The sequence below is a fragment of the Rhea pennata genome, chromosome 21 (genome assembly GCF_028389875.1).
Source record: "Rhea pennata isolate bPtePen1 chromosome 21, bPtePen1.pri, whole genome shotgun sequence".
NCBI classification, from domain to species: domain Eukaryota; kingdom Metazoa; phylum Chordata; class Aves; order Rheiformes; family Rheidae; genus Rhea; species Rhea pennata.
Window position 1 is genome coordinate 8,634,729 of NC_084683.1, and position 25,606 is coordinate 8,660,334.

A 25,606-nucleotide genomic window follows, 5' to 3' on the forward strand; every position below is an offset into this window, starting at 1 on the left:
CCAGTTGCTGAATTTGTTGATGTCTGGATCTAACTTTGCTAAGTGAGCAGATCTGATGAGGGTTACTGGCCTTTTGACAACCATGGGAGTTTTATTGCAGACAGTGGTCACTGCTAAACATAGCCCTCTGCATTGGCCTGTCTTGTCACCCCTCTTCTCATGCACATTTATACCTAGCTGTGAACTTGTCTCTTTAGCAAGTCTCTTTTCTAATGCATGTTCATGCACATCACCCCAGCCCTCAAGTACCTTCCAGTGTGACAACAGACAAGTTGACTCGTCAGTCTTTCCCTTACTTTCTTTCTTGGAGGAGCAGTGTGTGTGTCCTGGTGCCCTTAGATGTTAATATACACAGGATCAGCAAGCGCGTGCAGCTCCCAAAGTCTCTTGTGCCCCAGAGACAGCTGCATCTAAGCACAGAGTAGACAGCAACTCTCAGGGTTAGAAAGCACATTGAACTCTGTTTTATGGGCTTGGAGCCAAATCCCACAGCATTTCTGAGAACAGAAATTTTCTAGAGTGCTTTTGGTTTCCATCTGACTCAGTGAAATGAAAAACATCCTGAGAGCCAAGTGCTGTAGCTGTACTGTTGATATGATATCAAGGAGCAGCCAGGGCTTTTCAAAATATGGAGTACATGACTTGCTGCAATACAAGCATTTAAACCCCAGCTTTTTCCCTTAGCAGACATTTCCTCCCTCACCCCTTGGCCATACAGGAAAGCAGAGAAGATACTGAGAAGATAAGGGAGACTTTCTTTGCTATTCCAAAGCTAAATTTTTTAGAGAAGAACTGGAGCAAATAACTTAAAAGGAACAATTCAAAATAGCTAATTTGGTGAGAAGTTGAAAGAGGCTGCAAAGAGATTGATTGTGTCCTTTGCAGGGCAGTGCTGTCCTCCACTTTATTGCCCTTCAGCCAGCTTTGCACTGTCCTCTCTGCTTCCCATGGAAAGGCTTTCTACCTTCAGCTTGGTGATGCTGCTGTGGATACCTTGGTTCCAGCAATGTATCATTCCACATAGCAGGCTCTCAACAGGCTGATCTATCTCTACTTGTACTCTAGTTTTACTTCCATCACAGGAATCGGATGTGAGTGCCTGCCAGGGAACAAGAAATCTCCCCTTCCTCCAGTGGGTTCACCAGTCAGGTTAATCCTCTTACAGACATATAGCAGCAGTATATTACATAAGAGACTGCAAATGACAGCAGAATCAGGGTGCAACAAAGACTGAGTTGTCTATGTCCTTCTCTTTGGGTGGCAGAAAGTCACATCAGTTTGGCTGAGATTCAGTTGGCTACGTTTAGATAACCTGTTCCACTTCAGAGGCTGCTGAAAGGTGGTCTGACCTAAGGGCACAAAACAAGAAGGGAGTTAGGTCCAGCCTGGTTAGGTGCTTCTTCCACTCTGAGGCTGCCTCAGTGCTACCCTGCTGTGTCTTACACAGGTCACTTCTGCATATTAATGTCCACATTGCCACTGTTTGCATGAGACTCAGATGTGTCATGTGCATTGCTGTTTCTCATACAGAGTTACCCCTTCGTATCCACTGCCACACCCCCCCACACCCTCTGTGCTGGCCTCCAGCAGTGATGTCATGAGGACATCTGGTACCTATCCTCCTTCACTTCCTCTTCCCTGATGAAGTAGAGTATGAGAGCAGTTTTCCTAGAGGCCTTTTTCAGCTTCACATGATGTCTTCATGTTTTGTAAGTCCTGGACTTGAAGATGCTGGTGTGTTTCCAAGCACGCAGAGGGTCATCTGCAGCATTTGGGTGCCTTTCTACATCATAATCCATGCATTACTGGGTCATGAGGCCCTCTATTGATGACAGCAGGGCCCATATCTAGTTTAACTATACTCTTTCCACCTGCAGAGTAGGAATGAGATGTGCATTTGCTCATCTTGCTGACAAGCCCGGCTCATAGACCTGACAGCTGTATTCCCAGTGCCTCCCAAATGACAAACAGCTGCTGTGCAGCACGTGGCTGCTCCACAAGGGTGAAATACTGCCTATCTATGCAGATCAGGCTTTGCAGAGCCCTTTGCACCCTCTGTAAGCACTCAGGTCTGGGATGCATCTGGCCAAGATGGATAAAGGCCATACATATGCTTTAAATCCAAGAGCAGACTCAGGAACATGCACTAATGCCTTTTTAGTGTAATGAGTGAAATAAAAGGCTCAAGAGGAATATCCTCCCCAATTTTTAATGTGTTACCCCTTGGGTATGGGTGCGAGGAAGTGGAGAGGAGAAAAAAGGCTCCAGGGCAAATTTCTTGCTGCCTTCAGTGTAGGGATTTGGCAGGAGGCAGAGGGAGGAAAGTTTGATAAAAGCTATTGTGACTGTAAGGTGGGCAAGAGAGGGTCAGATACCAGTGGAGAAAGACATTCAAGGTTCATAAGGGGTTAAACAGGACAGGTTTAATAAAGGACTTACACTCCAAGCTGCACGGGAAGCCTTGGGAACTGTGAGGAGGGGGAGTTGCTGGGGGCACGGGTTTGGACGCATGGGTCAGACACCTAGGCAGGACTCAACTTGTCCTGACTGCTGTCAGTGAACAAAGCTGGGATGGAGAGTAGCAATGTCGTGGCTCTGCTTGGCACATTCACCAGGTCATGGTTCTCTGAGTGAGAGAGAGTCTCCTAGAGAGGACGTAGTCTGTGAACTTTCTCCACTGATTAGTACCAGATGCATGTCTCCTGGCCCATCAGCAGTGATTTCTCCTTCTGACTGTTCAGGTTTAGCCAGATCATGCACCTACACAGCACACCCTATAGACCTGAAACTGCTTGGTTGCTGAGTGGGTTGCAAGGAATCTGCTTCCTTGATAGCAGGGATCCCTATGCGCTCACAAATTAGTCGGGCTATTTAATCTCCCTGTGTATATTTCAGGGGTTGGGATCTGCTGCAATGGATCAAAACCTTCACCTCTTCAAGACAGTTTGAGTCAATGATGACCACTGCAATGACGCCTACCCCCTGGAGAGCTAAGCTATTACACAGCGCTGTGCAATCATAATACCCCTGAGGTAGGGCAACTGCCAACCCCATACTCAAAAGATGGCGGCTCTCTGGGACCAAGGTTATTTCTTTGTGTGGTAGCCGCAGACCCAACCCTGCACTCCTGGGCATGGCTCACCTGGGGAGGCAGGCTTGGGGCTGCAGCCATTGCACTCTAAGCACACGCAGCTGCTTGATGGATTCCCCTTTGAAATGAGCATATGGGGTAGAGCCACGCAGTGGGTGGTTGTTGAAGCATGTAGTTGCCTGACAAATGTTTTTGCTCCAATCCATGAGGGTACCAGTTGGGGACAGTTTACAGAACTGCTCTTTGAGTAGCCCATTTATTCGTTTTATCAATCCTGCCCTTTGTGGATGGTCGGGTATGTGATATGTCCAGGCTATTCCTCACTTTCCAGTCCAATTTTGAATGTCATTCTCTGTTTAATTAGTGCCCTGATTACTTTGGACTTCCACCAGGGAACCATATAACCCAAACAAGTTTTCTAACACTTTAATGGTGTGAACCTGGGTAGCTACAGTGCCGAAGTGGGTGTACAACAGACCAGAGCAGGTATCTACAGCGCTCAGGACATATCCATGCTGCTGGCTCTCTGGTATGGGTCCAGTATAATCAATTTACCACACTCCCCCAGGCTTCTTCCTCTGCAGATAAAATGCATTTTGGTCTGCACTCACTGTACAGCTAAGTGGGTGCAACATTGCCTGGCCTGTTTTTGTGCTGTTGACAGCTGCCCCATTGTATATGCTGCCAGCAGGGCAGTGAGTGTTGCTCGCCCCCCCGCCTCGTGCTCTCCTGGCTGCTTGCCATGCTCCTGCACCTCTGTGGGCTGTGCACTGCTCTGGCTGCAGCTGCAGCCACCACTTGAGCAGCTGTGCTGGGTTTACTGTCCACCTTCTGCCATGGAATGGCTACTTGCAGCAGGTCTTGGAGCATAGTGCCACAGCTCACTCTTTTTTTATTTTTCATGCTTACCCAATCTGTTTCCTGACTTCCTATCTCTGCTAACAGATGATGTCTCTGCTAACTGAGATAGCAGTGCTGCAACTTCACCCATGGTACTGGTCCCACCCCCGACAGTAGGGGGAAGGCAGTTTGCAGCATCTTCATCCCTATGGTTTTGCTCATGGGGACCTGATCCTGGCCAGCAAAGTCAGAGGAATAAATTCTGGACAACATGGCTAACTGTCACAGCTGGTTTATCCCTGCTGTGACAGTAGTCCACTTGGTGAGCCTGTTGTCAACGTCTGCAGCAGTCAGCCACGTTGAATGCACCATGCCCAGCTCTCGCTCCATGAGGGAGGGGGAAACCCTTTGGTTTTGCTGCTGCAGGGTGTGCAGGGTGTTTTGCAGCCTGGGATCCTGGGGCAGAGCCCTCATCCTACCAAGCTCCTCACTAAACTGCCTCTGCCCTGCTGTCCCACAATTTTAACAGGTCTAGTAACCCTTCATGGGGCTGCTGCTTGAAATGGCTCTGCATATCCTGCAGCTCTGATGCTTTAAAATCATGAGTAGTTGTGATCTCTTGCAAACTGGCTGCATTCAATCTGCAAAGCCACTGCTCTGACACTGGTCGGGCAGTTACCTCCCCATCATACTTTATATCTGACTCCATGCTGGGGGCGGGGCAGATTCATTGGAATCCCAGATGTTTCTATCTTAAGTTTCCAGATCCCAATCTGCTTTTCATACCAGTACCTGCACAGCCAGGAGATGGACCTCTCACCAGCCTCCTTGCTCCCGTTCTCGGCGGTTTGCAGTGTAGGTGGCCAAAACAGTAAATCGGTGTTCCAGCTTCTCTGTTCCCTCTGTGGTTGCAATTGCAACCTCCTGGGTAACTTGTCAAGCTTCCTTAGTGGCTTCTAGATCACTTTCCAATTGCCTAATTTGCTGGCACTTTGTCAACAGCACTTTGTCCTGCGTGCGGAACAGAGTCAGGAAGATCCACCCCAAATCCTCTGCTACCTTTCACACTGCCAGCTCTGCTTTTTCCAGCTGGAGCTCAGAAATCAGTTCCATGAGCTGCTCTTGGGTTACCCCAGCTCACTCTCCAGCTCTAGGCATGCAGTGGGGGCAATCCACATGACTAACATGTGAGCCATGGGTGCCCACTGACCCATAGTGGGCCAACCAGGAATGCAGCTCACTCTCTCCTCCTTGCTCTTTCACCCTCAGAGACATTTACACACTGGTATCCTGCCAACTGCACCAAATTTGGTGCAGTTGGCAGGATATTTGGTGACTGCAAGGCAGGCAAGAGAGGACCATATATTGGTGGAGAGAGACACTCAAAGTTCATAAGGAGCTAAACAGGATAAGTTTAATAAAGGACTTACACTCTAAGCTGCACAGGGAACCCTGGGAACTACAAAGAGGGGTCACTGATGGGAGGTTTCTGGATACACAGGTAGGATGCATAGGTTGGACACCAAGGCAGGACTTGCTTGTTGTTCATAAGGGCTTCTTATATCTACTAGAAATATTTCCTAATCTCAGCTGTGCTAACCTTGAGCAGCTACTGCCTGGGAGGCAGCTAAATGTTGTTGACAAAAAGGAATATTCATGCCTGGCCCTGCTGAGAATTTGGTCAGTGTGTAGTTTCATGTGCCAAGCCAGCCACCATGTACTCTGCTAGTCACTGACTCCTCATCAGGTCTTCCAAAGGTGTTCTCACTCAGCCTTTCTTGCTGCAGCTATTGGAGACCCTTTGAAATCTGTGGTGGAGAAGCAGGCCATAATAATGCAGAGCTAGAGTCTCATGTCAGTCTTACAGTCCATCCACAGCCCTTGAGGGATGTTTGTACCCAGCAGAGATTAAGAATGGCAAAGAATAGCTCCAAACTGCTTATTTTGGATCACTCACTTCCAAGGTGATTTCATCACAACTCTTTACAGACAGCATACGCAAGGGCACTTGGATCCTCCCAGGATGTTTCAGTTCTTAAATTTCTCTATGATGTAATACGGCAAGATTTTTTACTATACTTTTGGAAAGGAGAGAGGACATCCTTTTCTCTCCATTGACTGTAAGGGAGCTATGGGCTTTCATTTGGCTCTGAGGCTTTAAAATGTCTCCATGAGGGCAGCTGTTTTCTAAACTTTGTGTCCAGATATAACTATATAAATAGTGCTATCTCCACTCCAGTCTCTCCAGGAGTTGGAAGGAGGAGTCATCTCTCCATCCTGTGCTTTGCAAGAAACAGCTGCTGGGTTTAATGTGGATGATGACTCTGAACCTCAGACTGCCTGGGTGTACACTTTAATCATAGTACCCTCACCACAAGCCACTTTGAATCTGGGGTCTCATAGCTCAGCTGATTATAAGGAAGCTGGTTATCAGACACATGTGATTCATCTTACAATACAACAGAAGCTTAATTATTTTGGGCTAGTTGCTCTAGACATTTCAGTGCATTTGGAGAGGGCGTATCTGATCAGTCTTCCTGGTATAAGGCTGAAGCAATGCACTGCTTGCAGAGGGGCTGTCAATACACAAGGGACAGGAGAAAGGAGAGTCCACTTCATACCTTCTTCCCAGATCCTAAATCAGCTCCTACAAGGCTCCACAGTGTTGATGTGGAAGACCCTGAAAGCTGGAATGTTCAGCTTGTGCCACAGAGGATTTACTGAGATATTTTGGCTGCTCCAAGCTGTGTGATGTGGGAGACTTAGCTGTCCTGGCAGCTCTGGCCATTGTCTGGAGGTGGAGGTCCTTGTATCTCAGCAGAAACAGGGATACCTTTGTAGTAGACTAGTAGGTGTTAGCTCAAGTACAAGGTGGAGGCAGAAGCAGCATTCCTGTACTGGGTTGGTTTGAGTACAGTAGTAGGAATGCAATGTTTTTGAGGTGTACTTGCATAGGTTGGACGCCAAATGCTTTGAAGACATTTGACATGGTGACAGCAATACAAATATTGCCCTGGTTCTGGCTCACTAGAGCACTCTGAAAAACACCCTGAAAGATTTTGTCAGAGCTGTGAAGTTATCATGCATTTTTGATGATCTGAAGGCCAAGCTCCTTTTTTTAATCAGCCATCTGGGGTTGTAGAACATCACAGCTAGGGAGAAGGTGATGGTTCATCACAGTGGTCACTCTCACAGTAAAATTATCCCTTATATTCAGGTAGAACTTCCTGCTGTGTTTCAGTTTGTGCCCATTGCATCTTGTCTGGTCACATGGCACTACTGAAAAGAGTTCAGCCTCATCTTCTTGATACCCACCCTTAAGATATTTATAGACATTGGTAAGATCCTCTCTCAGTTTTCTTTTCTCCAGGTTAAACAGCAAAAAGGGAGCAAATAGGAAGCAGGGAAAAGGGCAATGTCTCCTAGAATAAGTAGATGTGGCAGATCTTCTAGGTCTATGGTGACGTGGTGGTGCCATTTTAAACTTGAAATAGGGTCTGGAGGACATGCAGATCAGGAAATGAATGGACAAATTATCTGCACAAAAATGCAAGAGGACCCACCACATGGTCTGCAGACAAGGGAGGGAAAGCAGGAGAGTTAACAAAACCAGTAGGTGAAGCCAAAGCATTTCAAAGGACTGGTTCTCCTACTCAGAGAGCAAACAGACTTCTGCATAGTGTTTAACTTTAAAATACATTTCTTCATTCACCCTCAGACATGACTGACTATGAGGAGTGGAGGGGAGGTGAATATATTTCTCCTCCTGCAAGAAGAGAGAGAACAACTGTACCTGGCTCATTCCACAAGAAGGGCTGTCCAATAAAATCATTGTCTTAAATTTAGGCTACCAAATCCTTCTGCTGAGAGTGAAGTATGTGCAGTTAGCGCCGTCTTCAGGAAAGCTAGTGTGATATTTGCCTGCATAGAGAAATGAGAATACCCCAAACATGGGGTAGGAAGTTCCTTACAATGGGCAGGAAGTGGAGCAGCATGTTTGCAGAGGGCACAGCTGTGGGAAAGCCTGTGTGAGCTCTGCTGCAGGAGTTTGACTCAAGACTGGGCTCAGCTGGTGAGGGGTTCTGGCTTCAAAGCTGAAGTGCAGGTGCAAGAGCCCTTTGATATTTGCCATGGGGTGCCCTCCCCAGAGAAGCCCAGCAACTGGTTCATGCCTCCAGAGCCCCAGGCCTGGGTGGATGCAGGTCTCTTGCAGTTCTGAGTGCTGATAAAGTTGGACCCACACTGATTTGCCCTATTCACAAATCTTGCAGCCTGCTTACATATAACGGGACTAGCCCCTTCTTTTTCCCAGTGTGACACTGCTCTTTTTGGACAATTGCTCTCTGAGGGCAGGATGGGGGTTTTGTGAGGAGGATGGGGTTTCTGCCTCCCACTTTCACACTAAAAAACTGTCCTGTGTGCTTTCAGAAAGAGCTTGGGGAGGGTGTGTGGGTGCCTGAGATGCAGGCTTACATGCCTTCTACCCTGTGGGGAGCCAGAGAATGGAAAAATGTTTTTTTGCTGCTTTCTCTTCCAGCTGGAAGCTGCTCCATTCAAATAGACTGCTAAATGACTGCTGTCAGAGGCAGAAGCACCATGGTCCAAGGCCTGATTTGTCATCCCAGTTATATAGGTTGCAAGAGATGCCCATGCAACTTAGGACATCCATGAAGAAGGGGGAATGCAAGAGGATGCTGACTAGAAATCAGTGTCCTATGCAGAGGCAGTTCAGGAAGTACCTTGAAACCCAAATAAAGTGGATACAGCAAATTGTAGCTTATTTTTTATGCCATTCTTTAAAAACTAATTTTTGTCTATTAAACTGATCTGTTAACTGGAAGGAGCAGGGTGTGAACCAAAAAAAAAAAAAAAAAAAAAAAAAAAAAAAAGAAGAAGAAAATGAACTTGTTTTGCCTTCCACCCTCCATTTGAAAGTCTCCTTGGACCCTTTTTCAATGACACAAGCATTTCTAGGGGTGATTTGTACCAACCAGTCATCATAGTCCTCTGTGGATTCTTTTCCACTGACTTCATGGGCTGTCAAAGTGTTTGATTTAGACTACATTAAAGTTATAGGTGATGACTTCTAGTCACTGCTGCATTAGCATAATCCTTGCCTTTATCATGTGCCTTAGATCTAAGCCTTGCCTCACCTACCTTAAGCCAAGACCAAAACTGAAATCATAGCTCAGCCTGAGATCTGTTGACAGGAATAAACCCAATGTTAAATCCTAATAGCAGCTCTAAATCAGTATCTGCCCCAGCCATTTCTTCAACCTGTTCCCAGTGAGGCATAGTTGAAATCCTGGGGTGAATCATAGAGAACCCATCCCATGCCATACCTGGGTGAGGCTGAAGAGGAGGAAGAGTCATGGGAAAGATGGCAGCTTAGGCCCATGACGAGCAGGGAAGCAACACGGGAATGGGGGAGGATGCTCTGGAACCCCAGTCAGTGCATCTCTTCCACCATCCCTGCAATGCTTCAGAGCTGAGAATGCCACAGGTTCTCACACTGGCTTTTGCCTGCTCTGTGTTGCAACTATTCCTTTCTTCTACCCCACAGGAGGAAAAAGGGAACATGAGCCAGGCAGGAGGAAACGGAGTTCAGCATCCTCTTCTCAGCTGTTAATAATCAAGCAATTCTGTGCAGAACTGCTGCAGTCAGACTTTCCCTGGTTGAGCACAGTGTGGTTGTGTTGCTGCTCATTTGCAGTTCACAGAACAACAATGGCAGGATCATGGTAGAGTGGTGACTGGAGGTTCAGAGCACACACACACAGGCACATCTGTAGGCTAGAAGCAGCCTTGTTGTGCACGTTTGCTCTGGAGAGGGAGAAAAAGACTTTTTTTTGACAGGTTCAGTAGGTTTGGGCTGAATTCCTGCTTAAAGTTCAAAAGAAGTAGTCTCTGTGCTGGAAGTGGAAGAGATATCTCCGATCCCCCCTCCCCCCCCCCCCCCGCCCAAGCACTTGTTGCCTCTCTTGGGGCTCTAAGACACCCCTGAATGGTTGTTACCAAGAGCAGATTCAGGAGCCTTGATCTTTATGGGAAGACTCCAAAGGGAGCTATTTCTTGGAGTTGACTTTATAGTTAGCATTTTAAGAAAGCTGTATATTATATCAGGTAAACTTTTTGATATGAAGATGAGACCCTAAAAGTAAGCCCTACAAACCTCCCTCAGGCCTCCCTATCCTATCGCAGATGTATTCTTGTGAAGTGAAACCATAGGACATCACCCCAAAGGCTCACAGTAGTTGATCCCAGAGTATGTTTATTTGCCACCAAGGATAAAGCTGAAAGCGAAGATTCAGTTCCCTTTCATAAATCTGGCTCTACATGACGCAAGTACAAGCGTGGGGAAGAGAGGGCATGAGCAGGGGGAAGGCCCAGTGCAGAAAGCATTCTCACACAATTTCTTCTGTTAGATCTTTGCTTTATTTCCTCTCCAGCTGGTGATGGTAGAACTGAGCTCAGCCTTTGCTCTCTTTCTGCACCAGGCTGGGACCGGCTTCTGCAAAAGTCTTTTGCTCCTGACTGGAAATCCCATGGGCAAAAGGCTGTCTGCCTGTGCTGGACCTGTGACTACAGAAATTCTCATCCTCCTAGCAGGGCTATGTGGTGAGTGCCTTTTGCACTGGGCAGCATGTTGCCTTGTCTGTTACTACGCTCTTGCATTTCCTTGCATGTCCCCCAATGCTTGTTGCATACATTTTGGGGATGCACAACACTGGAGTGCTGTTGCTCCTCTTCATTTCTGTGCAGTTTAATTGTTGTTACTGCAAATTTATAAGGCACATTTAGAAAGTGATGTGTGAGTAGCATCCTTGGTTTGCTGGGTATAGCAGGAAGTGGGGCACATGCAGAACTACCAAAGCCAGGTAGAGAGCAGCTCTATTCTAGTTGGTTTCTGAAGAAGGCTCAAATCTCATTCAAATATGCCAGCATTTTCTAGAAGGTGGATGCCACAAAAGATGAGAAAACTGTTTAGCTGTAGAGTCACACAGCAAATTAGAAATAAGCAAACAGTCTACAGGGAATGGAAAGGAGGGCCATCCACTGGTTAACTGCCAAAAAAAAAAAAAAAAAAAAAAAAAGAGAGAGAGAAAAGAAAATTCACAGACTGAATTACAAAGAAAAATGATGGCCGATAGACAGTCAAGTAAAAGCAAGGGAGGAAAAAAATGTAGAAATCAAAGGTGTGCTGAATGAGTATGTTGCTGCCATTTCAGCCTAGATGATGTTCTACAGATCTTGAAGGGTAAAAAAGTGAGTAAATGGGATTTACCTCCTTTTCCAGAATGAAACCAAACATTACAGTGCTGTTGTGCTTGGATCAGGCTGATCTGAGAAATCAAGACGAGTGCTTTCTGAAAATAAGGCAGCCCAGGGCAGTCAGGCAGAGCTGTGTGTACAGCATCTCTGGCATATCACCTGATAACCTCTAACTATATATAGACCAAAATATTTCCACTTATATATCAGGACTTTCAGAGTTTTATGTTGATGTCAAAGCTTTTATATTCCGTGTTTACATCCTCGCTTGTGTCTGCTTGCAATCTGTTTTATCCTTTCTAGTCCTGTGAGCCTTCACCTGAGGTCACACAGTGTCCAAACTTTTGGATGGATCTCCTTGGATCTTCTGGGACAGTTTCTTCAGGGGGTAATCTCAACTGGATATAATCATTTTCTGGGAGACATTTTACTGCATTTTGACAAGTTCACATTCGTTAAGTTCTCTTCTGCTGTCTGTGCCAGTGAAGACCTCTCTGCAACTATTTATACTAAGATTTTTTTTGAAGAGGATGTTTGGAGTATGTCAGTATTTTTTTCCTACATTTCTGACTTTTAATGTGCATTCTTGCTTAAAATTGCTCCTACAAAGAGCCTATTACTTGATTACATGTGCAGCTATAGGTATATATTGCACCCTAAAACCTGTGCAGATGCAAGCACTTGAACAGGCATTAGTAAGCAAAACATCTTAAAGCATTTTGGCCTCACTGGTTTTGAGGGACTGTGTTCTCATCTGTCTCTAGCAGGAAAAGCCTAGAGTTTTCCTAAGAGCTGGCTTCCATGCAGCCCTGTAAAAATATTCTCCTGATACGGTCATACATTTCTGTTACAGGAACAAGGGGGTTAGGCTGCATCGGACTGTTAGGAACCCTTCTTTTGTTTATGTAAGCAAAATCATAGCATTATGCAGAAATAGACATTGACCAGGCGGTGCCTAGGTCACTCTGGTTTTGTGTTCTACTGTTTCTTGACAAACATATTCCCACTGATCTGCCGCTGTTCACATTTTTCTCTCTCTATGATTTTTCCATATTCCTCTCAGTCAACAGGTAGAGACTTTTGAAAAAGGAAATGCATTCCAGGCTGTTTAGCTTTTTCTTTTCCAAAATTTCTCATTAACATTTCCTTTCCTTCCCTTTCTTTCATTATCAGCCTCAGGTCCTGCTCAAGTAAGACTTGTAAATGGCCCTGATTCTTGTACGGGTCGGCTGGAGGTGTTTTACAATGCTACCTGGGGGACGGTGTGTGATGATCACTGGGACCTAGCTGGAGCACGTGTGGTGTGCCGACAGCTGAACTGTGGGATGGCACTGTTGGCCATTGGTGGTGCTCGATACGGGCGAGGAACAGACCTGATCTGGCTGGACAATGTACACTGTGTGGGGACAGAAGTCACTCTTTCTGAATGTGAGGCCCAGCCCTGGGGAGTCCACAATTGTGGGCATGGAGAAGACGTCAGTGTTGTGTGCTCTGGTGAGTCTTGATCCCATCACATCTTCCTTCATCTACTGTGGATAACAGTGTAATTTGGAAGAGGAGAGATTAAAAGACAACCAGCTAAACTAGATTTCCTCCTTCTTGGTCATGGCTGGCCTTAGGGGTTACCAGAAAGCCCTGTGTGACCAGAGCACAAAGCATGGGCTAGGAGGTGGTCCTGCTAATGTCAAACTGCCCTGATCCTCTGTCATAGTAGAGCCTAATGCTGTAGCAAGTTCACTGCTAGCAATGAAATTTTCTATCTATCTCATGCAGCCTGCAGTTCCTTCCTCAAATTGCCAATACAGGCTTCAATTAACTTATCTAAATATCTAAGTTCATAGTCATTGCCTCTTTTGAACTGAATGCAGACTGCCTTTATAATTATGTCTAGTCAATTTCATCAGTAGTGTTTGAGATATGACTTATGCCATCCTAGAGCAGATGGCTGCATTTGTTGGAGCACCTGCTTCTCCTTCAGCATCAGCTTTAAGATGAGCTGAATAAATTCATCACCTATAGACGCTGTTGACTGGTTGTTCTCTGATTGTATCATGAGTGTACGCATTCGACTCGCAGATAGACAAATATACGGTCACCGACTGGTAGAACCATTAATTTTGAGCTCAAATCCATCCCTACAGATAGGTTAAATGACTCCCCCAATGATTTTGTGAAGAATCAGCCTCTTTAAACCATTGCTCCAGATAATTTCTAAATGCTGTTCTCAGCTTCCCAAGCTCTCATGTTCCTCCCACATCTCTTGTATCTGTTTGTCTTATTCCGTGTTGAAAACATCCAGGCTGCATCTCCTTGCCTCAGCCTTGCTGCTCTCTGATTGCACAGTCATTAATCTGTCTATGTGCACATCTTAACTATTGGAAGCCTTGCAGGCTTGCATAGTGGAAGATGCTGCTCCTAAGCATTACGGGGAATTGCATGCCCAGCAAGGTCCCTGACCATTTGCTCTCTGGGGGTGTTTTCAGGGGCACCCAATCCAGATGCAGCCTTGATCAGGCTGGTGAATGGCTCAGACTTCTGTTCTGGCAGAGTTGAAGTCTTTCATGATGAAGAGTGGGGCACTGTGTGTGATGACAACTGGAACCTGATGAACGCTGAGGTGGCATGCAGAGAGCTGGGTTGTGGCCCAGCACTGTCAGCTCCAACTGGGGCTCACTTTGGTAAAGGGTCAGGACACATTTGGCTGGATGAAGTGAACTGTGCTGGGACGGAGGCTGCCCTTTCTCTGTGCTTGGCCAGATCCTGGGGAGATCATAACTGCAACCATGCAGAGGATGCCAGTGTTGAATGCTCAGGTAACTGATTCTTGTCCCTTCAGGGCTGGTGCCCTGGCTGTCACTTTTTCTTTTCTTCTCTTTTCTCTTTTCCTTTTCCCTTTTTCCTTTATCATGGGGAGGGTGCTAAGAAAGGTGCTGTGCTGCAGATGTGCTTTGAGATGGTCCTGGCTATAGATGTCTACATTGCATTCCTATAAATGGAGGCAAGAAGAATCCCTGACCATCTGGCTGTGTTCTAGGGAAGGAGCAGGGAACTTCAAAGGTGACATCTGCCCTGATGTTACACTGCCTCCTGGGGGACTGTGAATTTGGAGAAGAGAAGAGTGCATGGGGAAAGCCTGCTCTTCTTGTTGTGGGACTGTTCTCAAACCTCTTCCTTTGGCTATAAGGTTCTGTGACGATTTAAGCAACAGACTCCTGACTTCAGGGCAGTTGCAGCTCTGTCATGTCTCCCAGGACATTTGGATATTTGGCACTTGTCTCTTTTTAGAACCAACTCAGCTCCGGTTGGTGAATGGCTCCAGCCGCTGCTCAGGGAGAGTTGAGGTTCACCACAACCAGCAGTGGGGAACTGTGTGTGATGACAACTGGGGCATCAGTGATGCAGAAGTGGTTTGTAGGCAACTGGGCTGTGGGACGGCCATATCAGCACCTGGCAAGGCTCGGTTTGGGGAAGGACATGATCCCATCTGGCTGGATGAGGTGAACTGCACGGGGACAGAAGGTGCCATCACTGAATGTAGTTTGAAGTCCTGGGGAGCGCATAACTGTGACCATGGAGAAGATGCTGGTGTTGTGTGCTCAGGTAAGTCTAGTCTGGATCACGGCTTCAGGGATTATTTTTCTGTAGGGACCTCTGCATTTATTTCAGTTTATTTTCTTCTGTACACATTGCTTTCCTTTGTGTGTAGTATTATTGTGAGCAACAGTCAAAATGCTTGGGAGCTGAGGTAACCCTTTCTGTAAGCATCATATCAACAGAATATCTGCATTTTCACCTGTTTGTGCTATTCCTCTTTCTGACACCTTAAAATGTATCAGCTCATCAGTAGATTACCATGTACATAATGTGAACTTGCTCTAGATATTTAAGTACATGTGCTCAGAGGAGTCATTTGGTCATTGACACCCATGGCACATGGATCCAGGCCATTCCAACTCTATGTCCCATGGTTTTTCTTGACCGCTAGAGGTGGTCTGGGCTTGAAGGACATCCCCACTATCCCTTCAGCTTGCAATGGGATGTAAGTCCAATGTTACCAAAAGAATAAATCTGGGTGACTCCAAGAAATACTTTGCAAAGAGCTGTAGCAGAGAAAAACAAACAAGAGAGTACCATGGAAAGACTCTCCTGGTCCTCATGTTTTATGCATGTATTGAAGGCAAACACCTACCGAGCTCTCTGTTATGAGCGCAGTCTTAAAACCAGTTGAATTTCAAGACCCTGCTAACCTAGTGCTTCTCCGATTACCTCCAGCCAAAATATACTGGTAGATGCTTGATACTGCTCTACACTTTTGCCAGCACTTGCTGTCAGTTTGGCCAGTTCTTCTCTTTGTTGTTCACTTCCTTTATGTAGTGACAGAGTGATGCCATGTTTCTGTCCAGTCTTCATTTTCCTATTGTAAATACTGCTTTCTAAAATCTTTCCTTTTAGGTGTGTTCTCTTAGGGAAATGCGATCACCCTCAGAGGCCTACTTACATTTGTTTTGATGTTCATAGTTTGAACCAGATGTCCAAGAGTCTTCCTGGCATTGGTTCCTGTCTTCTCCATAGGAAACACCCTACAAGGCTTTTACCTTCTCACAATGCATGGGCAGCTGTAGCCATCTTGTCATTAGTGAAAAGAACCAAGTGTCTCTCTTCCTCTGTTGTATCTGACTGATGAGGCTGATTTGAATGGGGGAAGCACTATTATGCACTTGTGCATTGTATGATTTCACATAGTCGCAGCCAAGGCATCTGCTTCATAGAACTGAGGTGCACAGTATCCCTGTTTATTCATTTTTCTCGCTCCCCCTTTAGATCCCACAGAGTTACGGCTGGTGAATGGTCCGAATCGGTGTGCTGGGCGAGTTGAGGTGCTTCACCACCAGCAGTGGGGAACTGTGTGTGATAATGGCTGGGACTTAGAAGATGCTAATGTAGTATGCCGGCAGCTGGGCTGTGGTGCTCCAATATCAGCTCCAGGCTGGGCTAGATTTGGCAGAGGCTATGACCCCATCTGGCTGGAGAAAGTGAGCTGCTCTGGGACTGAGTCTGCCCTTACTGAGTGCAGAGCTAAATCATGGGGAGTCCACAGCTGTCATCATGGGGAAGATGCCAGTGTGGTGTGCTCAGGTAACCCTCTGTCACTTTTCTGCTGCATGTTTGTATCCTACTGCCACTGAGGATATGCATAACTATTTTCTCCAGCAGGCCAGGAAATGAGAATAAGGTCCCTGCTGCAAGGAGTGGTTGTAAACACAAGGAAGATCCCACCCCTGCTGCTTCCACCATTTTTTCTGGCTTGTTTTCTGCTCAAGTAAATAGCTCCTGAGCTTCTGACTGTGTTCACATGGTAGAAATGACTGTGCTGGGTTCAGTGGGAATCTCTGGTGCTGCCACTTCATAAAAGTATCGTGTCAGTGAGCTTAGAGTACAGTGTGCAGCAGTCCGGCATGAGATTTCATGCCCAGGGTTATCTTTGTGTGCTCTTCCTACAGGCTTATTCATACCTTTATTTCAGACCCAATGGCACTTCGGCTGGTGAATGGCCCAAGTCGCTGTGCAGGGAGAGTTGAAGTGCTTCATCAGCACCAATGGGGGACTGTGTGTGACGACAACTGGGGAGTAAGTGACGCAGAAGTGGTGTGTCGGCAGCTGGGCTGTGGGACGGCAGTCTCATCCCCTGGTTTGGCTCATTTTGGGCGGGGACGTGGCCACATCTGGCTGGATGAGGTGAACTGCACAGGGACAGAAGCAGCCCTCTCCGAATGCAGAGCCAAGCCTAAAGGAATCCATAAGTGTCACCATGGAGAAGATGCTGGTGTGGTGTGCTCAGGTAGCTGCTGTTCATCTGCTGATGAATTAGTGGGTGCTAACACTGCAGGAGCTTACTGGACCAATCTTCCCTCCTTGTCTATGGCAATGCTCTTTCCACATGAGAATCCCTGAATCTTTAACACTGAGCCAAGATAAGTGTTGAACATGTGAGGAGTCATTCTCCATGTCTCCATCAGTAGGTCTACCAGCATGAGATAACATCTCTATCTCTTCCAATTTCAGACCCAACTGAGGTCCGACTGGTGAATGGCTCAAACCACTGTTCTGGGAGAGTTGAGGTGCTGCATAACCAGCAATGGGGAAGTGTATGTGATGACAGCTGGGACTTGGATGATGCAGAAGTGGTGTGCCGGCAGCTGGGCTGTGGGTCAGCCATATCTGCTCCACCTAGAGCTCAGTTTGGGCTAGGATATGAACCCATCTGGCTGGATGATGTGAACTGCACAGGTTCAGAGGCTGCCCTCTCCGAGTGTGGTGCCAGACCATGGGGAGAGAGTAACTGCAACCACAGAGAAGATGCCAGCGTGGTGTGTCTAGGTAAGCTACCGCCATATCCCTTCATGGTGCAGCTCTGCAAGGAGCAATGTTTGTGACACTGATGGAACCGGTACACTATTGTGTCCCCTAAGGGAAGCATGTGTAAAACTCAACAGAGAAATCCATTTATCTTGGATACCCGAGGCCACTGAACATGGAATTAGATGTCTGTGTGTTTGCCAGTGACAATCTCTACATTACATTGCAGGTGGCTATGGTCTAAGGTCCCATCTTCCCCATGCTCTTTGGTGACCTACAAGAATTTGTGTTTTTGACCTGCATTTTTCTTTCCTAATTCTAGGACCAGCTCAGCTCCGATTGGTGAATGGCTCCAATCGCTGCTCTGGGAGAGTTGAGGTGCTTCAAAACCAGCAATGGGGAACTATATGTGATGATGATTGGGACCTGAATGATGCTGAAGTTGTGTGCCGGCAGCTGGGCTGTGGGATGGCTGTATCAGCTCCAGGCTCGGCTCAGTTTGGACAAGGGTCAGACCATATCTGGATGGTTGATGTTGAGTGTACAGGGACAGAATCCATCCTTTCTGAATGCAGGTCCAAGTCTGGGGAATCATCTAAGTGCAACCATGAGGAAGATGTTGGTGTTGTGTGCTCAGGTAATCTTTTTCCTAAATAGAGGAAGCATTGGACTGCATTGTAGAAAGGAGGAATGGTGACTTTACTGGTGACATTCTCTCCTCTGACTTTGTGCAATATCAAATACCAAAGTAGAGCTGTGATCGCTGTTCTGCAGAGGACCTGTCTACCTTGTTCAGTGGCTGTGCTTGCCAGTGAAACCCTGGGGAGGCAGAAGACTAGAGCAACCTGAAAAACACTGAGTTGATGCTGGACAAAAAAAAAAAAGCAATTTGAGACATACAATGAAATCTCTGAGGAGATGGAAAGAGGGACCTAGAGGATGAGATTTAGATTTTGTTGCAATCCAGAAAGCCGTTAAAAATTATTAGGTTGAGAGCAGGATAGGAAGAAAGGACCCAATATATCAGGAATTTATTATATTTCAGAAAGCATGTTTGAATTTTCTCTATTCCATAAATTGTCTTATTCTAGCTTATGTTAAGCTAAAACCTATGTTTAAACATTCAAATTCTCTCTGGTGTTTGGAGAAGTTCAGTATAATGACAGGTCTAGGCACTTCTTTCTCAAAGAGGCAAGCAATGGAGGTATTTCCAAAGAATGAAGGTTTTGTGTCCACTTGCAAAAAGTGTGGGTCTTCTCATGTTTCAGATCCCACAGCGCTGCGACTGGTGAATGGCTCAAATCTCTGTGCAGGGAGAGTTGAAGTGCATCACAAGGAGCTTTGGGGAACTATTTGTGATGATGACTGGGACATAAAGGATGCTGCAGTGGTATGTCAGCAGCTGGGCTGTGGAACGGCACTCTTGGCTCTTGGCAAAGCTCAATTTGGACAAGGACATAATGCCATCTGGCTGGACAATGTGAACTGCACAGGAAGGGAAAGTACTCTCTCAGAGTGCTTGGCCAGGCCATGGGGTGAACACAACTGCAACCACAGAGAAGATGCTGGCGTAGTGTGCTCAGGTAATGCGGCCGCTGTTGTGTTGGAAAATGGACTACTCAGGCAGCAAAGTATGCTGTAATTTTCCCCTTGATTAAGCTGAGTCAGTGCAGCTCTGAAACTGTGCACTTGTCAGTGGCTCAGGAGGGAGAATGAAAATGGGATTTCATCTAGCACAGGCTGAATCCTACACTTTCAGATTCCACCTGACACAATGGAAATTGTGTTTAGCACCATGGTTAACACCATCCTAAGACACGGATTTTTGTGTAAGCACTTAGTATGAGATGGTGAGGAATGATTCTGACACTGGGAAATCTTTATCATGAAAACCTTCCAGGATAGAAAAAGGAGGACTTCTACCTGCAAAACTACAGCACGTGGAACATCCTCATAGCTGAATTGGGAAGCTGAGAATCATGGTTGGTGTTGAAAAGACTTTTCTCAGTACCCAGCCTGACCCCTCTCTTCCCACTTGTCTTTGGAAAAGTATGAAGAAAGAGTTGCAAGTCCTCTGGGCTCTTCTCAAGGTCAGTAGGGATAGAGAGGTATCTCTAGGCTCAGGCCATGTCTGAGAAGGATGTCTTCATTCTGTGAGTTACCCAAGTAAGGAGGCACCTGCTTGGGAGCCACTTGGACCTGAAAACTCTCTCCTTTATGTAGGCTGTACATTCTGCAGACCCCTCAATCTAGAATGGTCACTGAGGCTTCTTTGAGAAAAGAAACCAGGAACTGTGAGATGTGATTTGCAGAAAGGACCATTTGGGGATGGCCCAGTGCTAGCAGTACCTACTGGGAATAAATCAGTCTACAAAGTTCCCTGCTTGGAGCAGTCAGAGTGAAGGCACATTTAATGGACTTTGACTTCCTCAGTAGTCCACTCCTGAAGCGAAGATAGTTTTGATGCTTTCCTGGTGTTGCATGCATGTGAGTTTTGAATGGCCATGACCAGTGCAGTGGGCAGCTGGAGGTGCTGTATCACAACATGTAGAGGACTGTGTATGAGGATGACAGGGACTTAGCAAAAACTTTCTCTGAATCTTCTTTCCTGAATTCAAGGATCACAGAATAATGTAGGTTAGAAGCAATCTGGAGAGATTTGTCTAATCTCCCATTCACCATGACCATGTTGTACATGGTCTTCACCAGACAAGGTTTGAAGGTCTCAAAGAATGGAGGTCCACAGCCTTTCTGGTTTTTGTTTCAATATTTAGCCACCCTTATGAGGGAAAAAATATTTTCCACTGTGTCATCGGAACTTGCCATAGTATAAGTTGTGTCCTTTTTGTCTTATCCTTGTACACTACTGAGAAAATTGTTTTTCTCTCTTGAATTAGCTCTATATGAACAGAATTTTACTTTCTCCCCATAGGCCCTGTTGTACTCCAGTCTTCACAGTCTCTGCCACTGTTCTCATTGCTTGTTTCAATCATGACACCAGTCTTGATGCTGCTTTTGGGGGTTGTTCTGTACCAGAAGAGGAGAAGAATACAAAATAGGGCTTTTGGTTCCACTTCAGGTGAGCTATGCTGTAGGTGAATAGGGAAGCAGAAATTGTAGAGGAAGAGAGTGGCTGAAAATGAAGTTTGTTCAAAATGTTGATGACAGTGAACCTTTGAACAGAAGAATATTCCTTTGGCTCATATTGAAAGGAACTTCCTCTTCTGCTTTGACTTCTTCTTTCCCGGTCCCTTTCGCACTTCTCTCATTCTCCTTCTTGCCAGTTTTCTCCTTCCACTTAGACACTGTCTTTGGGTTATGACATCTTATGGCACGTTTGGGTTATGACACACTTGTTTGTGGAACTACCATGGGAGTGCCTTCTTGAATGTTGTGCTGCATTTCTTTCTCCTGTCTGCACAAACTTTACATTACATGGGTTCATTTACCTCATACAAAGGGCAGCTCTGCTGATTCCCAGCTGTCCTTTTGGAACGGCACCTGGAATATTTCACCATTCACCCAAGCAGTGAGAAAGGACCGGGAACTGTTCCATTTCTGAATTTTAGGGATGTGGTAGACATTTCTGGAAACCAGGATGCCCATGATAAACAACCATACATGTCCTTTCTGAGAGATGAAAGGCGAGATTAGAGACTGGCCCAATCTCTTCCTCATGCTGCAAGTTTTATCAATGCAGTCCTCTACCTTTTTCATCTCAGAAAAGGGAAAGGATAGCAGGAAGGGGCCAAGAGAGACAGGCTACAAAGGGCTAGGTGATTCAGAGAAGTTAGTGTGAACTCTGCATTGGAGTCCAGGAGAGCATGTCCTTTATCTGTCTGTCTCACTGATATGGGTGTTACTTATAGGCCTGTGTATGATCAAATGAGGGAGATATCTTTCTCAGGGCAAGGTGTATCCTATTTATTTGCCAAATGCTGAAGATTTTGTCTAGAGAAGGGTATGCGGGGTATCAGCCTCCTGCAAAAGCAGCACCTCAGCGAGCACCCTTAGTTGCCTCATTAAAAGGACAGATTTCAGGCTGTTTCCTGCAATGCAAACCTGTAACTGAAACCCTATGCTCTACAGGCTTTGTGCACATGGAGGATCTGCTCATCTCTGACAGCTCCCTTCCAACACATGGAGCAGAGCAGCTGGCAGCAAGAGCAGTTGCTACTGAAGATATTAGCAACAAAGGAGCTCACCTGGTTGGAGAAGATACCATGCTATGACAGCCATGTGCCAGCCAACTAGAGATGGAAAAGAGTGTTGGGTTCACAGTATAACAATGGAGCAAGGGGGATAAGCTTTGTGAGGCTTACTCTTGGCCCCAATATGTAGGAGTTGTTGGTGGCTTGGGGCCATCTTGGTACCTGCCAGAATGTGATGCTCCTGAGGACAGATGTATCATGCCTAGTACAGAATTTGAGGGCCAAACTGTATTGCTGGTTCTGTCCTCAGGTTATACAATGCCAGGTACCAAGTGCTGTGTCTGGTTCTGCTAGGAGGGATTGACTTTCATCTTGTGACTGCCCCATGCTGTCTTTGCCCCTCTCTGACTCTAGCATGGTCCTTCCAGCTGTCATAAACCTCTGCAGCCCTTCAGAGGACCCCAGAGCCACTCCCTCATCTAAGATTTCCCTCTGTCAACACAGCCTGTGAGCACTACAGAAACAAAACTCTAGTGATTCAGCTCTGTCCCATAGGGACAGCCTTCTCTACAGTTGGATTTCTAGAGATTAATCTATCAACCATCTCCCTACCATCTCAGTCAGTCACCCCAAGCAATACAAGGCATGACGCACACCTCATGATACCAAAGGACTGCATGCAAAAGCCATTTGATGCATGGAAATATTTCAGGTTCATGCTTTTAATTTTTGTGCATTTGTGAAAATTAAAGTATTCTGTGACATTTAAGCAGAATTTTACTGTTTTTTTCTTTCCTCCTTCTGCACTTTTTTTTAATAGTTATTCACTGTAGTCAGTGGAAGCTGCAGAACAGTTCAGCTTATCTCTTAAGTAGATGCCTGGAGCTTGTTTCCCTACAGTTCTTAAGTTGAAAACCTTTGCAAATTCCACTGATAGTACTGGTTAGGAGTCCAAATCAGCCTACAAATAGGTATTTAGAGTCATCTGAGATGCCCTAGGTGTATGACATTGATGTAGGGCTTGCAGATATGATAAAGGACCTGTAGGTAACAGGATGTCTCTGTGTGTGGACAACTAGATCACATTCTTCTGCTTTGCTCCTAAACACTCTCCTGTGCATAGTATCTGGGGACACTGGTCTTCTTGAGACTCTGGGAGCACAGGACTCTGCCAGAGGAAAGATATTGGCTGGAGGTTAAGGTGTTATTGGTCATTGGATCTACTTTGTATAGTAGACTCTTTAAGTGATGCAGCTAACACTGCATACCCCAAAACAGCTGCCTGGAAGCAGCAGAAAAAAACCTTTGCTCAGGTAGGGAGGAGATTCTGTTCTCAGCTCTGTGGACCAAATTCTTGCAAAGACTGGCAAGTCATCAGGTTAGACTCTTCCCTGCTCAAAAGTCTGGCAGTGCCCTTGTTAGAGAGTACCAAGCTCTATACCACCTCCAGCCCCTGGCAGCAATTTATATTTCAGGATATTGCTTCTATGGGATTACCAAAAACCAGAATGGGATTATGGGTAGCCAGGCAGGATCCCATGCAGGACCTCATTAGACAGTGCTTGCAATATAATGATAGACACTATGTAGTCGAGTCAATACTGTTAATGAAATAATTCCATGTACATCGAAAATATATAGGTAACCAACCAGAGGGAAACAGAATGACTGATATGTTAAAAGTGGTGGTGTGATAGTTGAAAAACATGAACGTATTCTAGTCTGCAGAGGAGCAGAGGCATATGGGAAACAGGGAATGCACACTGAGTTGCAGAAGCTTGGAAAATGAGGGATTGGACAGCTCAGAGAGGATTGATCAGGAAGCTAGAAAGCTAAGAGTTGGCTTGCATGACATGTGGAAAGCATCTGTGTACCTAGGAAAATGAGCCAAGCCTAAAGGAATCCATAATTGCCACCATGGAGAAGATGCTGGTGTGGTGTGCTCAGGTAGCTGCTGTTCATCTGCTGATGAATTAGTGGGTGCTAACACTGCAGGAGCTTACTGGACCAATCTTCCCTCCTTGTCTATGGCAATGCTCTTTCCACATGAGAATCCCTGAATCTTTAACACTGAGCCAAGATAAGTGTTGAACATGTGAGGAGTCATTCTCCATGTCTCCATCAGTAGGTCTACCAGCATGAGATAACATCTCTATCTCTTCCAATTTCAGACCCAACTGAGGTCCGACTGGTGAATGGCTCAAACCACTGTTCTGGGAGAGTTGAGGTGCTGCATAACCAGCAATGGGGAAGTGTATGTGATGACAGCTGGGACTTGGATGATGCAGAAGTGGTGTGCCGGCAGCTGGGCTGTGGGTCAGCCATATCTGCTCCACCTAGAGCTCAGTTTGGGCTAGGATATGAACCCATCTGGCTGGATGATGTGAACTGCACAGGTTCAGAGGCTGCCCTCTCCGAGTGTGGTGCCAGACCATGGGGAGAGAGTAACTGCAACCACAGAGAAGATGCCAGCGTGGTGTGTCTAGGTAAGCTACCGCCATGGGCTGAGATGAGTTGAGTTGTGCCCAGGAATTGCCTGATTCTCTCCTTTCGCTATGGATGGAGGCAAGATGAAGGCAACTGATGTAGATACCCCTAGATCACATTTAGACTCATACGCTTTAGTGTCTTTATCTGCTAACTGGGTAAGATTACCTTAATAAAATGGAGTAATTAGCTTTTATTCCTTACAAGTAGGACCTGCTTTAAAGGAAGGTTTTTCTAAAAATTTTGTTATGGGCAAAGAGAAACACATTTTGTATGTAAAGCCAAGAAAGTATTAGTACGACTGAAATCTTAACAATCTAATCAAATGATCACTATGAATTCAGTTCTATTTATTACAGAAAAAGAAAGAAAAATAAAGAAATGAACCTATTATACAAAAGAAGTTTCAACAATAACAATGCAGGTAAAATTGTTATTCACACACTCGCAGGTTTGTACCACTTTTCATGGTGTTATGCTTATTATCATCTAATGCTCCATTACCCCCTGTATCTGAAGGTTGATGGCACCAGACTTTCATCTGGGGCTATTTTTATATGTCTTCTGACATACTTTTACACTTCAGTCTTTGCTTATTGGTCTGACACTCATTATTATGTCCATCCAAATTTACTGTATACAGTGCTTTTTCACCTATGTTGGGTACTCATTCTTTGTTACCTCTGAAACTGCTTTTGCCCACCTCCAGGTCTGTATGGTGACCACTGATAGGTTTATATCCTTTGTGTTTCCAGAGTTAGCTTGTGCCCTGTCCCTTCTCATGCTTGTACTCCTCTACACAGAGTTGTGTGATCCGACTTTTCAAAGCCGCTGCTATTACAGCAGGCCTGTATTTCTGAGTTTAAGAGTCCTAATACACAGCCAGCTGCAGTGTTCAACATTCAGCAGACTAGAGAATAAGGGAGAGGGCTCGGTTAGCTGCTCTACGTGCCCTGTTTGGAGATGAGAGGACGAGGGAGTTACCAACATCTCTCGTCCCTTGGTTTCACACTGGACAATAAAGCAATTCCAAGAAGGCTAGTTCTGCTTGGCTGTGGGAACCAGCACAAACTGTGAGTCTGAAGGTGAAAGTGCAGCAGCAATCAAAAATGCCTGTGCTGCAGATCTCAGATCTCTGCATTGGGAAATCAGATGTGTTAGTTCCTTCCTGCTTCACTTCTGTCTTCTACTGTAGCCCTTCCTATGTCAGAGGAAGAGAGAGGATAAAGACTAAATTACTAATTAAAGAATTTGAGGACTGAGGTTGAACACTGGATCTGTTGCTTACTTGATATCTCACCCTTCGTTCCAATGAATCATATCTCCTAGACAATGCTAGGTGTGGTTCAGATGACACTGTACTCCAAGGGTTGCTTCCAAAGGGCAGTAGAGATTGCAGCAGTGTTGG

General features: G+C 45.9%; 1 protein-coding gene across 1 annotated transcript; it reads left to right on the forward strand.

The window, feature by feature from the left end:
* Window positions 1-7,651: 7,651 nt before the first annotated feature.
* LOC134149737 (deleted in malignant brain tumors 1 protein-like) lies at window positions 7,652-24,229 on the forward strand. Its single transcript, XM_062592943.1, has 11 exons — window positions 7,652-7,679; window positions 12,377-12,697; window positions 13,687-14,017; window positions 14,481-14,812; window positions 16,025-16,349; window positions 16,705-17,042; window positions 17,267-17,581; window positions 17,883-18,200; window positions 18,823-19,160; window positions 22,216-22,218; window positions 23,894-24,229. The coding sequence occupies exons 1-11, from the start codon at window positions 7,652-7,654 to the stop codon at window positions 24,227-24,229; spliced, it is 2,985 nt and encodes a 994-aa protein (XP_062448927.1).
* Window positions 24,230-25,606: the final 1,377 nt, after the last annotated feature.

What these genes read in the sequence shown, in the direction of transcription:
- LOC134149737 (XM_062592943.1), top strand. Translation starts at nt 7,652, where the DNA reads ATGACTGACTATGAGGAGTGGAGGGGAG. An exon ending in TGTGTGCTCAGGTAAGTCTA is followed by an intron (nt 14,813 to 16,024) that starts GTCTGGATCACG and finishes CTCCCCCTTTAG; the next exon opens with ATCCCACAGAGTTACGGCTG. An exon ending in TGCTGGTGTGGTGTGCTCAG is followed by an intron (nt 17,043 to 17,266) that starts GTAGCTGCTGTT and finishes TTCCAATTTCAG; the next exon opens with ACCCAACTGAGGTCCGACTG.